Here is a 12,596-nt window from a genome sequence, read left to right on the forward strand (position 1 = left end):
TCTAGTTATAGGTACTATCGGGGATAGGGGTGGCTCTTGAACGACAAATTCTGCCTGCTTACTTAAGAGAGGAGTACAATCCCTCTGACAATAAAAGAGAGCCTGTCTTCACAGCTCCTCACAAGACACAGAAATCAAGGTTACCCCTCAAGGGAATGAGGAGGAAATGGGAAATTATTTTGGTTATTACAGACAGGTGTTACTTCTCTGTGGGAATATCTCCTTGAACTATTTTAAAGTGTGTTTTCTCACAGTGGTTCCCTTGGCTTTTGGTTCAGAGTTTTGTTATTTTGTTTTTTTTGTTTTTTTTGTATTTTCCTCAGTGTGTCATTGATAAAAGTGGCTGCTTTCACATTTGAAAAGGTTGGTTTTGGGTTTTGTGATTTTGTTTCACAAGTACTAAAGAGATGATATTATATGGTGAACACACACTGTTTATTATTCTTTCTACCTCTGGTTGAAAAGTTTAAAATATAGACTAAAGAAAGTTTTCTACATGAGATTTCTGTTCTAAAAGATGATGTTTCTCTTTTGGAAAGAAAAATAGATATAGTTATAGTTATCTGAAGTTTTCTAATGTCTTTCAACTGAGTATTAATATATGAAAGAATTCTCAAACACAAAGCTGCAAAACAGTAAAGACCAAGTCAATTGATTTAGAACCATATATCTCACCATTTTAAATATTTTTTTATGACTTTTACATACAGACCAGCTGTTCAAAATGAATTGTTATTTTAATTATGGCTACAGATTTTAATTTTCAGACTTCTTTCTGACCTAAAATGACAAAAACTTAATTTAAAGGTGTCATTTTAGGAATGAAAACATTAATTCTCTCTGTAGAGTTCAGCAAAAATCCAGGTGTTATCAAAAGGTTGAAATGACAGGACTTTGTGTTTGTCGTTGTCCAGGTCGCTCCACTGCTCCTCTCCTGCGTGTGTCTGTGAGGACCCCTGGTCATGTCAGTTTAGCTGCCCTGCGTGATGCCTGATCATGACAGCACCGCCCTCCTAACAAGACAGACCAAGCGCCGACGTGTCGACATCGGGGTGAAAAGGACTGTGGGTAGCGCGTTATTCACCCGCGCCAGGGAGACACTTCTCAACAGCATGAACCAATCGCACGGCCCCGATCAGGACGGAGACTGCTCGTTGGTCAGTCACGGCCACGGGGGTACTAACGGTGACGGAGAGAAGTCGAATGTTCTGAGGAAGTTGCTGAAGAGAGCCAACTCGTATGAAGACGCCATAATGCCTTTCCCTGGCGCGACCATTATCTCTCAGCTGCTGAAGAATAACATGGGGAAGAATGGAGGGAGTGACTCAGGCTTCCAGGTAAACATAGAAATACACACATCCAGCAGTGGTGAAAGTCCATCAATTAACAGATTCCAACTTTAATAATAGATTAATAGCTTAAGTCACCATTTGAAATCTTTTTATACATTGTTGTGTCATCCTGCACCCCCTAAATCAATCAATTAAACCTCTAATTAGTCATCAGTCATTTGAAATTGTTTGTTGATTTTTGTCCTCTGTTACAGGGCAGTGGAGCTCTCTCCAGTGGAGGCTCAGAGATCCAGGCCGAGGACGCCTGCAGCAACTCCTCCCGTGACCGGGACAGCCCGTCTGACTGCCTCTCCCCTGGGCCACCTCTTCCCCCTCCATCATCATCCTCCTCTTTTGGGCGGCCGCCACCTCCCTCGAATCTCAACTCTCACGCTGCCGCTCAGCCCCTTTCCCTCTCCACCTTCGACTTGGACAGGCTGTCAGACGAGCACCTCCGTGCCAAGCGCGCCCGTGTGGAAAACATCATCCGCGGCATGAGTCACTCGCCGCTGGTCCGGCCCAACACCGGCGACCACAACCAGGAAAGCAACCGCGACAACGAGAGCGGCAGCAGCGATCCCCGAGGGGACGGCAACAGCCACAACAGCGGCGGCAGCCACAACCACAGCCGGCAACCCAGCGACTGCCCTTCCTCACTCCTGAGCTCTCCGGGTTCGCGGGGCGGCGTGGTCAGCGTCGGTGAGGTTTACCGTGAGAATAAGAGAAAGCAGAGGCTGCCGCAGCAGCAACACAGCTTCACACAGCTGGTGTGTTCCAGGCAGGAGCAGAGACAGGAAGAGAGGCGGCAGCTGAAACTGCAACTGGAAGACATGCAGGTTGGTAGAGGAAACTATTAAAAAGTAGAATAGACCGCCCCTAGGTGCAGACATTTGCAGCTGACAAACATTAACTGCCTCTTCTTTTTTATTTTCAAATTGGAGTTGATGACATGAGGCATGAGAGAAAAACATGAAGACCTCTGGATTTCAGGGTGTAAAAGAAGGGCACAGATTCAAGGAAAAAGCACACATGAGCAGACATTTAAAATCACTGATCTCGGTGGTTTGCTTGCGTAGATATGCAGGCAAAACCACAAGTACAGAACAACAAAATCCAAATGCTCCAACAAACACAACTGTCTTCTTGTAACCTTTTGTATAACCTTTTTCCACTAAGAAGGGGACACATAATTTAAGGCTAACTGTTCTTTTTCCATTTCTCCTCTATATTTTCCCATGATATTTAAAAGAGTATACAGTATTTATGGTAAGAGGTGACCTTCAAGTTCACTTCAAGATGTCTGTTTTTAACATTCTCTATCCTCTTTTGTTCAGAAACAGCTGCGCCAACTCCAGGAGAAGTTCTACCAGATCTACGACTCGGAGACAGAAGAAGAGGAGGAGAACGGTGAGAGCGGAGAGGCCGAACGAGGAGGAGAAAGAGAGGAGGACGGCAACCTGTCAGAGGACAGTATCCGCTCTGACGGCCTGGAGGAGAGGCACCGGGACAGAGGGCGGCACAGCCATGACGACCTATCAGAGCTGGATCCAGGCCTGTTCCTGGACCGGGCCCGGGCCCTCCTCCGAGAACAGGCCCTGATGGACGGAGAGATGGAGGAGGATGTGGAGGGCAGAGAGGAGGAGGAGAGGAGTGCAGAAAGGGTGATGAAGAGGAGAGGAGGAGCAGCAGGAGGAGGGGGAGGAGGAGGACGGCAGTTAGCAGAGACACTGAAGCAGGAGCTGAACTGCGCCGTGTCACAGGTCGTCGACACCGTCGTCAAGGGCTTCTCTTCGCCCAAGCAGGCCGCCAGTCATCATCATGGCTGCCATAGCAGCACACCAGCCGCCCCTTCCTCTTCTTCCAACTCGTCCTCTTCCTGTCCTCCGCCCTTCGGCCCCCTCCCCTCCCTCACCCCAGACTCACGCTTTGGCGGTGGCGCCCTGGCCCTCAGTTTGAACGGCGACGGCAGCCCGACCCCGAACTACCACTCCTCCAACCAGAGGCTGCACTGCTTTGGCGATGTCATCGTCCCGAGCCCGCTGGATTCGTTCGGCAGTTTGAGCGGCAGACTTAGCGGCGTGCCAACACCTAACGACCAAACGGAGGCACTGCCGCTGGTGGTGCGCAAAAGCGGCGGGGGAGGCGGTGGGGAGAACACAAACCCATCTCTGCCCCCTCCGCCTCCTCCTCACCACCCCTCCCTCCATCCGTCTCCCCTCACAGCCTCACTGGGGTTTAGCCCCCCATCGTTTCGCCACCCATTCCCTCTTCCCCTTATGGGTTACCCCTTTCACAGCCCTTTGGGGTCACACGGGGGTGGCGCCGGCTACCCTCCAGGGCCAAAGGAGCACCATCGGTCCTCCCCCGATTCCATGGACATGACCCGGGAAACTGTCAGCCTCAGAACCAAAATGGCCAGCCTAGGAGGAGGTCATCTCAGTCACCACCACCACCACCACCACCACCACAGGCAGAGCTCCCCGAGCCAACACGGGCCCGAGGGTCTGTCGCTGTCCCTCATCAAGTCTGAGTGCGGGGACCTGCAAGACATGGCCGACATATCGCCCTACTCAGGCAGCACTGTATCCTTCAGAGTGTGTGAGAGTGTGTGTGTGTGAACATGTTTGTATCTTTTTCCTACATTTGCAAACGCTTTAAACCTTCAGATTGAAAAGACGACTTCTTCGAGGAGATTAGGCGTTAAGATTAGAATTAAAATGTGTCCAAATTATATTCTACACACTAATTCAACACTGAGAAAGTGACATATTCAGCACACTCAAAGCAGTTATACTAAATCCACTTCAGAGGTGCAGCTGCTCGGAAGAAAATGAAAATAAATTATGGACAACGGTGACTTCAGGAACATCTAAAAGGAAGTAATGTTGGCAGTTTGATAACACACTATAAAACGAGCATGTAGTATGGAAATGAGACAGCTTTAGTATTAAGTTTTACCTCAACATAAAGGTTAACCTGCATGGAGTCATAAAAGTAGTTTTTTTTAATGCTCCGCATTTGTAAAGCAGTCGAACACACTGAGACGTCTTAGAAGCAGCAGCAGCAGCAGCAGCCGGCAGCAGTAGTCACAGAAAGTCTTTTCATATCAATTAATCTGCATTAATTGGTTCCCGGTCTAACCCTCTTGTTTCCTTACTAAGTGGGGAAGATGAAACGGGGTGCGCCGGGTCTTGCAAGAGGGGGGAAGATTAAACAGGTCGCACGCTGCTCTCTCTCAAGCTCTTTTAAGTCTGTGGCAGCAGGTTGTGGTGTTTAAAGGCGCTGAGAAAAGGCTAGTGAGCTCCCTCTTCAACACACACACACACACACACACACACACACACACACACACTCTCTGTTCCCACTGTCTGAGACACTCTTGTGCTGTTAGGTTCTCTTTCATCACAGAGACTTTGTACATAAACGCTCAAAGCAAATCATATTTCACTGTGTCTGCGTGCATGCGTGTGTGTGTTTATGTGTGGCTGTGGGGTAAGACCTTGTACACAGGAGCTCAAAGCTAATCATATTTCAAAGAGGAGAGGGATAGGTGAATGCTTGGCCTCATTGATGCTTTCTAAATGTGTGTGTGTGTGTGTGTGTGTGTGTGTGCACATAAGGAGAAGTGTAATATCTAAAGATGTACACTTAGGTTTCCTCTTTGCAATTTTTAGCTAGTTGTCTCCCTCCCTCTCGCTGATCTTTCCTGCTCGCTTTCATTTGCTGGCCTTCGCTCTCAGTTGCTCAGCAGCTGTGTGTGTTTTTCCTTTCTTTTACACACACACACACAGACACAGACATGCACATGCAAACACACACACTCCCTTTCATGGCGTGTGCATGCGGACAGGTGTTTGCAGGTAGCTGTTTATCTTTTCGCTCCTAACCTTTCATATGGAGAGGGCTTCTCCCAGGCCACTACGCATGCACACACTTTGAGTCACGCGTGTGCATGCACACACACACGCAAACACACACACATGCACGTTTGAAGAACAAAGTGGAAAAAAAAGAAAAATAAGACTTTGAACCTAACAAATAGCAACTCCTTGCAGCTGCGAGATGAGGATTTGATCACAGTGTCGTTCTTCAAAGCTAATTTAGATGTTGCTTTAATTAAAAAAAAAAAAGGAAATATTTGACACGTCTCTTGATCCTGCTGATCCGTTTAATTCCAAAATGCTTTTTCCATTCATTAGGAAGAAAAAAATATCTTTGAAATCGGACATTAGTATTTCAAAAGATACTCAAGCCAAACAATTGTGTGATCCAGGTTCAAAAATATAAGGATCTGATTCTTTATCTGTTTTATGTCATTGTGGATTTCTATAGAAATAAGACGCTGTCACCTTGGTCTTATAATAGACATTTTTCACTATTTTATAACATTTTATAGAGTAAATCATTAACCAAAAAGATATTAAGACATATTATGCAACAATTAAATGTTTGTGTATTGATTTCTAAGGTATATTTTGAATTATATGGAAGATTATTGAAATTATTTGGTACAATTAAGAAATATTTTTATTCCCAGTGTAAATATGCTTAAATACAAAGGATGATGATACACATAGTTGATACTTTTTTAAAAGTTTTTGTATAATTCTATAGTATATTGCACAATGCAAACCCCTCTGCAAAAAGGCCACTTTTTAAATATATCTAGTTTTTTGTCCCGCTTCTTGTTTTCTCTCAGTCTAAAAGTGAAGTTACATCATTTCTGTGTTAACTTCTCTTCTCTGTTTATATTCCTGCTTTTATCTCTTTCTGTATTTAGTTTAATAGGTGAGTCATTGTTGTTTCAGTTGAAGCATTTGCATGGTTGGGGATGAAATGATGATGGCATTGTCAGGGGCTTCAAGGCGGTTAGGTTAAGGTGTTTTGCATTGATGATAGTTCACCTGAAAGACACACACACATATACACAAACACACACACACACACACACTCAGGTCTGTGTATCTTTAATCCTTTGTACAAAGCTGAGCAGATGTCCTCCATTCATTTATGAATTTATCCCCCCTCTTCCTCCTCCTCCTCCTCCTCCTCCTCTTCTCCTCCTAACCGCCCCCCCCCCCTCTCCATTCACACACAAACACACACACCTGGCAGCAAGGTCAAGTTACAGCTGATACAGTGAGCCCTGCACAAAACACACAGTCATGGGCACATTCACAGATCGGGATGAACACACACACACATCATTGGGGGGTGGGTGAGGGGTGGGGGGGGGGGGGGGGGGTGGGGGGGGCGTGGGGGAGGGGGGAGTGGAAGAAAAAGAACATCACTAGTTGCTTTGTTTATTCACTGACTCACTTTAGCTATTAGCTTCACACACACACACACACGTACGTCATATGCTTTTTATTCATTATGATATTGCTTCACACTGTTTACTCTGAGTCATGTTTGTGTGATTTTGTGCATATTTGTCAGTGCTCATGTGCTTTTTTTTTTCCTCTCTCTCTTTTGGGTGTCCACAAAAAAAAAACAACAAAGCAGGTTCCAACAACTATATGTATTATCTGACCTAAACACACACACACACACACACACACAGATAGTGACAGGTTGGTATGAATGTTAACGAGGTGATGGTGTTGTTGTCTTGTGACCTGACGTATCTGCTGCTAAATGAATGACAGATCACAATGAGACTGCTTCACTTCTTGAGACAAGACTTTTCTATTCATTTTTTATTTCTTTTATTGTTGTTTTTTAAGTATTTTTATGTTTTAGATCAGCAGAAAAAAAAAATCACAAAGCAAACTAAAACTGAATTAAACCCATTTTTTTTGAATTTTGCACACGTCCCCTGGCGTACGTGTGTTCGTCCTGCCGGCCAATCAGCACAGTCACGCTTTCTGGTTATTAGAAAATGGCTATCGAATGCTCATGTTTCTGTCTAGATAATCAATTAATTAGATCAAAAAATAAAACAATTATAACTAAGAAAAACGCCCGACCAAAATCACAAATATCTTCTCTGCTTCCTGTCTTTCTCTTCACACTTCATTCGCTTCCTTTCTCTCCCTCTTTTCCCCAATTGCTGATGCTGTTCTCTCCCTCGTTCCCTGTTCCTCTTTCCAGCCATATAGGGCCCCTGGGGTTTCTGTACGTGTGTGTGTGTGTGTGTGTGTGTGTGTGTGTGTGTGTGTAAGTGTGTGTGTGTGTGTTTGTCTGTGTGCTAATTGACCTTGCAGGGGGTTCCATTGATTGCCTCATCTTCTCTGATAGATTATAGGGCTGCTAATGTGGTGGGGAAATGGCAGCATGGTGGGGCACAGCTGTTGTCACACACACACACACACAGACCCTCAAACACACACACACACACACACGCCGCCCCTGCAACCCGGGCCTCCACAATTATTATTTTCCTTGTTGAGACAGTGGGATAGACACCGGGGCTGCAGAGTCGGCGAGATGCAAGAGTGAATGTGGGATTTGATCCAAAGCCAGCAGGTGCTCATGTTTGCTTTCGCTTTGGTATAAAATAGCTTTCCCTCATTGTGTCTCCAAATTTTCAGCCGTCGTATTAAACGGCAGAAGTGTAACTGTCACCCTGACCTCTTGCACTGTTTGTTGTGTTTTGGAAATTAAAGAATAATCACGGAGAGTGAGCACACTTCCTGTAGTCCGTCTATCTAGAGTTTTCTGCACGTCCTGTTAACAGCTCACCAGCCAATCAACGGGCCCGATGTTGTTTTTCTGAGTGATGCTATGTTCCTCATAGAGGAAAGCACCTGTCTTGCATTCCTATTTGGTTTCACTTGCATTTTCCTGAGAAGACTGTATAAATGAAGCTAGATTAGTGGTTCAACAAGCCAAAAAAAAAAGTGTTTCTATGCAACATTTCCCCGTGTTGAGTCCTGCTCAGCAACTGCTTGTCGGCTCCTTAACTCGTCATAATCCAGATTCAGGAGGGCTTGTCTCCGAACCACCTGAAGAAGGCCAAGCTGATGTTCTTCTACACTCGCTACCCTTCCTCCAACATGCTCAAAATGTTCTTCTCTGACGTCAAGGTAAGACCTCGCCCCGTCTCTTTCTTCTCTCTCTCCCCCATTTATTCTCCTTTTATGAACCTCGTTTTCATTTCTCTGTCTTTTTTTAATCCACTTTACGGCTCTTTTTTGTTTTCACACTGAATTCAATTTATTTCTGTCTGGATTTTTTCGGTAGATAAAGTGGTTTTCTGCAAGAGTTTAAAACAATTACTTGATAAGCCTCACACACACACACACACACGCACACTCACACAATGAAATTTATAAATATATTAATTTTAGAAGTACAATAAAGTAACAAGAAAAGGGAAAATGATCCTTTATCTGCTCAAATTGTTTCTTTAATTAAACCGGTTGTTATCTGGTCGTGCTGGGGCAGGTTGAGAAACAGATCTGGGTGTATAAGGTTTTGCCCCTTTTCGCTCTTGGATATCGGAAACTGGACATAGAAAAGGTCAGGTTCATATTGCGATTATGATTCTGCGTTATATCGAGACAATGTAATGAAAAGAGTTGTAAGAAAACACAGGGAAAGACGACTTAGACTTGAAAAGATGAGGCACGTGAGGAGCGCTGCAGCTGCTGTCGGGCCGGGCGTGGATATAAAGCCACGAGAGTCCGGATGAGATCTTTAAAATCAGATCTCAAAAATCACATGAGTGTGTTTTTCAGTGACAGATGGGGCAGATGAGCTGTTGTAAACAGGTATGCGTCTTTGTCTGAAGGATTTGTTCTGTTGAGATTTGGGTTTGTTTTTTTTTATTTATCATTTCTGATTTTCTCTCCAGACCAGCTTTCACTGTCTCACTCATCCTTTTTTTTTTTTTTAAACTTTTGTGCATTTTGTTGCCTGATTATATTCAATTCTTTTGTTTTTGTGTGTTATTCTGTTACACTATATGTATTTGAGTGTGTGCGTGTGTGCGTGTGTGTGTGTGTGTGTGAGGGACCTTAAAGCGCAGATGGGTGCTCCAGTCTGTCACATCTTTGTAGCTTAATTAGAGTTTCTGGCCTTAATCGGCCTGGGGTTGGGAGGGGAGGGGAAGGGGAGGGGAGGGGGGGGGGGGTGTTAACGCCCACTTTCTCTCTCTCACACACACATACTGTAACACCTCCCCACCCCCCCCTCCTTCCTCTGACCTCAACCTCCATCTCCCTGCCACCCAAAACACACACACACACACACAACGCTTTCACTCTCACTCTCACTAACTTAAAATGAGAAGTTACACTTTCACCTTAAAAACAGACACAATACATATAATCACACTATCAGCATTCATTTGACAGATAAAGGTAAAGTAGAAAAAGAGGGTAAAAAGAAATACAGATATAATAGGACAGATATATAATAATTAAGACAAATAAACAAGTTGAGGGAGGTGAATAAGACAAAAAGAGATGATGATGCGTGTGTTTGGGGGGGTGGAGGGTGGGGGGGGGGGGTTCTGAGAAAATGACAGAGGGAGCGCAGGGAGGGGAGGACAAACAAATGAAAGGGATGACAACAGAACAACAGCTTTAAAACAAAGGCGCTGATTGTTTCGTGTTTACAGGCTGCTACGTGTTTTGCAAAAGGAGCATACGGCTCCTCGATGGATTCAGGACGCTGTATTCAAATAAGCAGCCGCACGCACACACACACACACACACACACACACACATACACCAGCTGCCCTTTGGCTCATATCTGTGGTGACCACTTCCTTGTGGCAGTGCCACATCCTCATCGGCTGCCATGGCAACAAGGGTCGCTGGGACACCGGGTTGCTAGGCAAACATAAGGTTGCTAAGCCTACCTGCCTGCTGTGTGAGTGAGTCTGATTTGTCATTAACTGGGAGTCCGTTTAGTGTTATTGAGAAGATTTAAGTAGAAAATGTTGGCTTTGGACAACAAATGAATATAAAAGGTCTAAAAAAAAAAAACCAACATGCTTCAAAACTTTTTCCCCACTCCACAGTCCTCTGCATGAAAATATTATTAAAGCAAGAGTGCAGCTGCTCTAAAATAAATTCAATCTGAGCTATTTGTTCAAACGTAAAGTTTGCCCTGCACATAATTTTCAGGCTAATTAAAATACATACAAAGCTAACACATGTTGCACACAGGAGCTTCAGGCTTCAAACTGCACTTTATAAACCTTTGACAAGACATTTTAAAAGCAGTGATGTAGATATATTTAATAAATGAATTGATACTGGCAGTTGCAGGCTTCAGTTTGTCTGAAATCTCTGGATAGACTTTAAGAGAAACTCTACTATGAGATTTAACATGACTATAATTCACCGAACTTTCTTTATTTCAGAGTCTTTACCTTCAGTTAGAGAAGAAAAGACTTGAAACTGTTACTGTATGTGCTGACGGTGATAATTTTCCATAATCAGCTTACTTTCTGTCTCTAAGTCATGCTTTCAATTATCTGAGTAAATATGCTTAATGTTTATGTGGCCAAATAAACTGTGGCTTTAGGGTTTAATTTGGAAAATGAATAAATTAGGACTAATGAGTTAATGCATAGGCTCAGATTAGGAGTTTATCTTTTTTGGAGATTGATATTAGCTTTTAAAAATTAATCTAGTTTATCTCCAAACTGATATTCAATGAATCTCTTCATCTCAACAAACATGGATTTAGATTAGGAAATGTTTGCAGTGCTTTGGGCCGCCACTTCGCCCAGCAGATGGACAGTATTACAGCCTCAATCTGTAACTGCAGTAAGAACCGCAAACAGTGGGATTTACTGGAATGAAAACATTTTTTTTTTTCTATTGGAATTTATTAACAGACAGAACTGTGTGGCAGCTAAACCCGAAGCTTTTCTTGTTCTTTCCTCCGTCTATATGTTCTGTCAACTTTACAGCGACGACACGTCTTTAAAAGGATAAAGTTGGGATCGTTCTGGATTTTTTCTTATTATCCGTAAATCCAAAGGAAAGATCGAAACAAACTGTTCATTTGTCCATCTTTCAGTTCTTTCCATCTTCCATATCCTGTCTGCAGCTCTCCAACGAAAGGTGTAAATCTTTAAACACGGGTCAGAAACAGATTCTTTATTATTGAAGTAATTTCCTGAAACAGGCGGATACTGTACTTTTAGCAAAAGTTACCAGAGCAGAAGTACACAGGGCAGCAGATGAATCCATATTTGGTGTTTTAGTTCAGTGGTTCCCAGCTTTTTTTTTTTTTGCATATGAAGGCATGGGAATGTGCAAATTATTGTCTCATGAGTTGGGATCAGTTATATGAAGAAAAAATGGTAATGAAGAGGTAAAAAATGACAGTATTTCACAAGTTTTCTGCAGTAATTTATTATTTGCCATCACGTTAATCATTTGACGACCCCTTGGATTCCTCTCGCGACCCTTGTAAGGGCCCCGTACCCTAGTTTGGGCGCCACTGTTCTCGTCAGTGCAGTGTATGTGGATCGACTCATATGAAGGAAGATATCTCTCACTGCCACAGTAATAGTTTTTAGACATTAAAGCTTTACGGCACAGAGGAATAAATTCTATCAGGTTTTGGCTACACAGATAATATTTGTTTGTAGCATCATTTCATTGTTTTTTCATTGGATTTGTTGACAATAAGGAAAAAAAAAATATAAACGATCTCCAGCCTCATCCTTTAAGAAAATGATGGTTTCTTGTTATTCATATTTTATGCAAATAATGATTTATAGTCAAATTTAGTTTTAATTGAGTCTTAATCCCAGTTAATCCAGCATATTTATCTGTGGGAGGAACTCTGCAGATATTATTTTGTTTAATAAAAAAAAAAAAAAAAAAAAAAAATGAATCATGGATAATCCTATTTGTGATGAGCGAGGCTGTTCTTTTCAAGGCTTTAGTAGTGCGTGCTTGCATGTGTGTGTGTGTGTGTGTGTGTGTGACAGAGAGAGAGAGAGAGTGAGAGAGAGAGAGAGAGAGAGAGAGAGAGAGAGAGCACCCTGTTGATGTCTGCCTGTGTATGTGTGTGTGTGTCCTGTTTCATTGTCCCGTTGCATTCATTGCCCTCATCATTACCATATTTCCAGAATCCGGGTCAATGTCTCTTTCTCTTTCTCTTTCTCTCTCTCTCTCTCTCACCCTCTCCGTTACTCCTACCACCCCCCCCCCCAACTCTCACTCCCTCCCTCCCTCCTTCCCAGGGAACAATAAGTAGCATGTGTTAGGAGGATCAGGCAGATTCACTGTAAGGGAATTAGGGCCCTGAATGGCTTCCCCTAATTGGACTTGAATGGACTTTGTCTATGGG

At 43.6% G+C, this 12,596-nt stretch overlaps 2 protein-coding genes across 6 annotated transcripts in view; one reads left to right on the plus strand and one right to left on the minus strand.

The window, feature by feature from the left end:
- The window catches only part of ccdc28a (coiled-coil domain containing 28A), a 223,932-nt gene that overhangs the window by 130,603 nt on the left and 80,733 nt on the right, over positions 1–12,596 (minus strand). The window lies entirely within an intron of this gene.
- The window catches only part of prox1a (prospero homeobox 1a), a 35,272-nt gene that overhangs the window by 3,073 nt on the left and 19,603 nt on the right, over positions 1–12,596 (plus strand). For both annotated transcript variants that reach the window (XM_067583749.1, XM_067583750.1), the window contains exons 2-5: positions 915–1,337; positions 1,547–2,167; positions 2,666–3,913; positions 8,252–8,359. In XM_067583749.1, the coding sequence (XP_067439850.1) occupies positions 987–1,337; positions 1,547–2,167; positions 2,666–3,913; positions 8,252–8,359 (2,328 nt within the window). In that variant the 5' untranslated portion in view covers positions 915–986. The remainder of the gene's footprint in view (positions 1–914; positions 1,338–1,546; positions 2,168–2,665; positions 3,914–8,251; positions 8,360–12,596) is intronic.

This window comes from Thunnus thynnus, chromosome 24 (assembly GCF_963924715.1).
Source record: "Thunnus thynnus chromosome 24, fThuThy2.1, whole genome shotgun sequence".
NCBI lineage: Eukaryota > Metazoa > Chordata > Actinopteri > Scombriformes > Scombridae > Thunnus > Thunnus thynnus.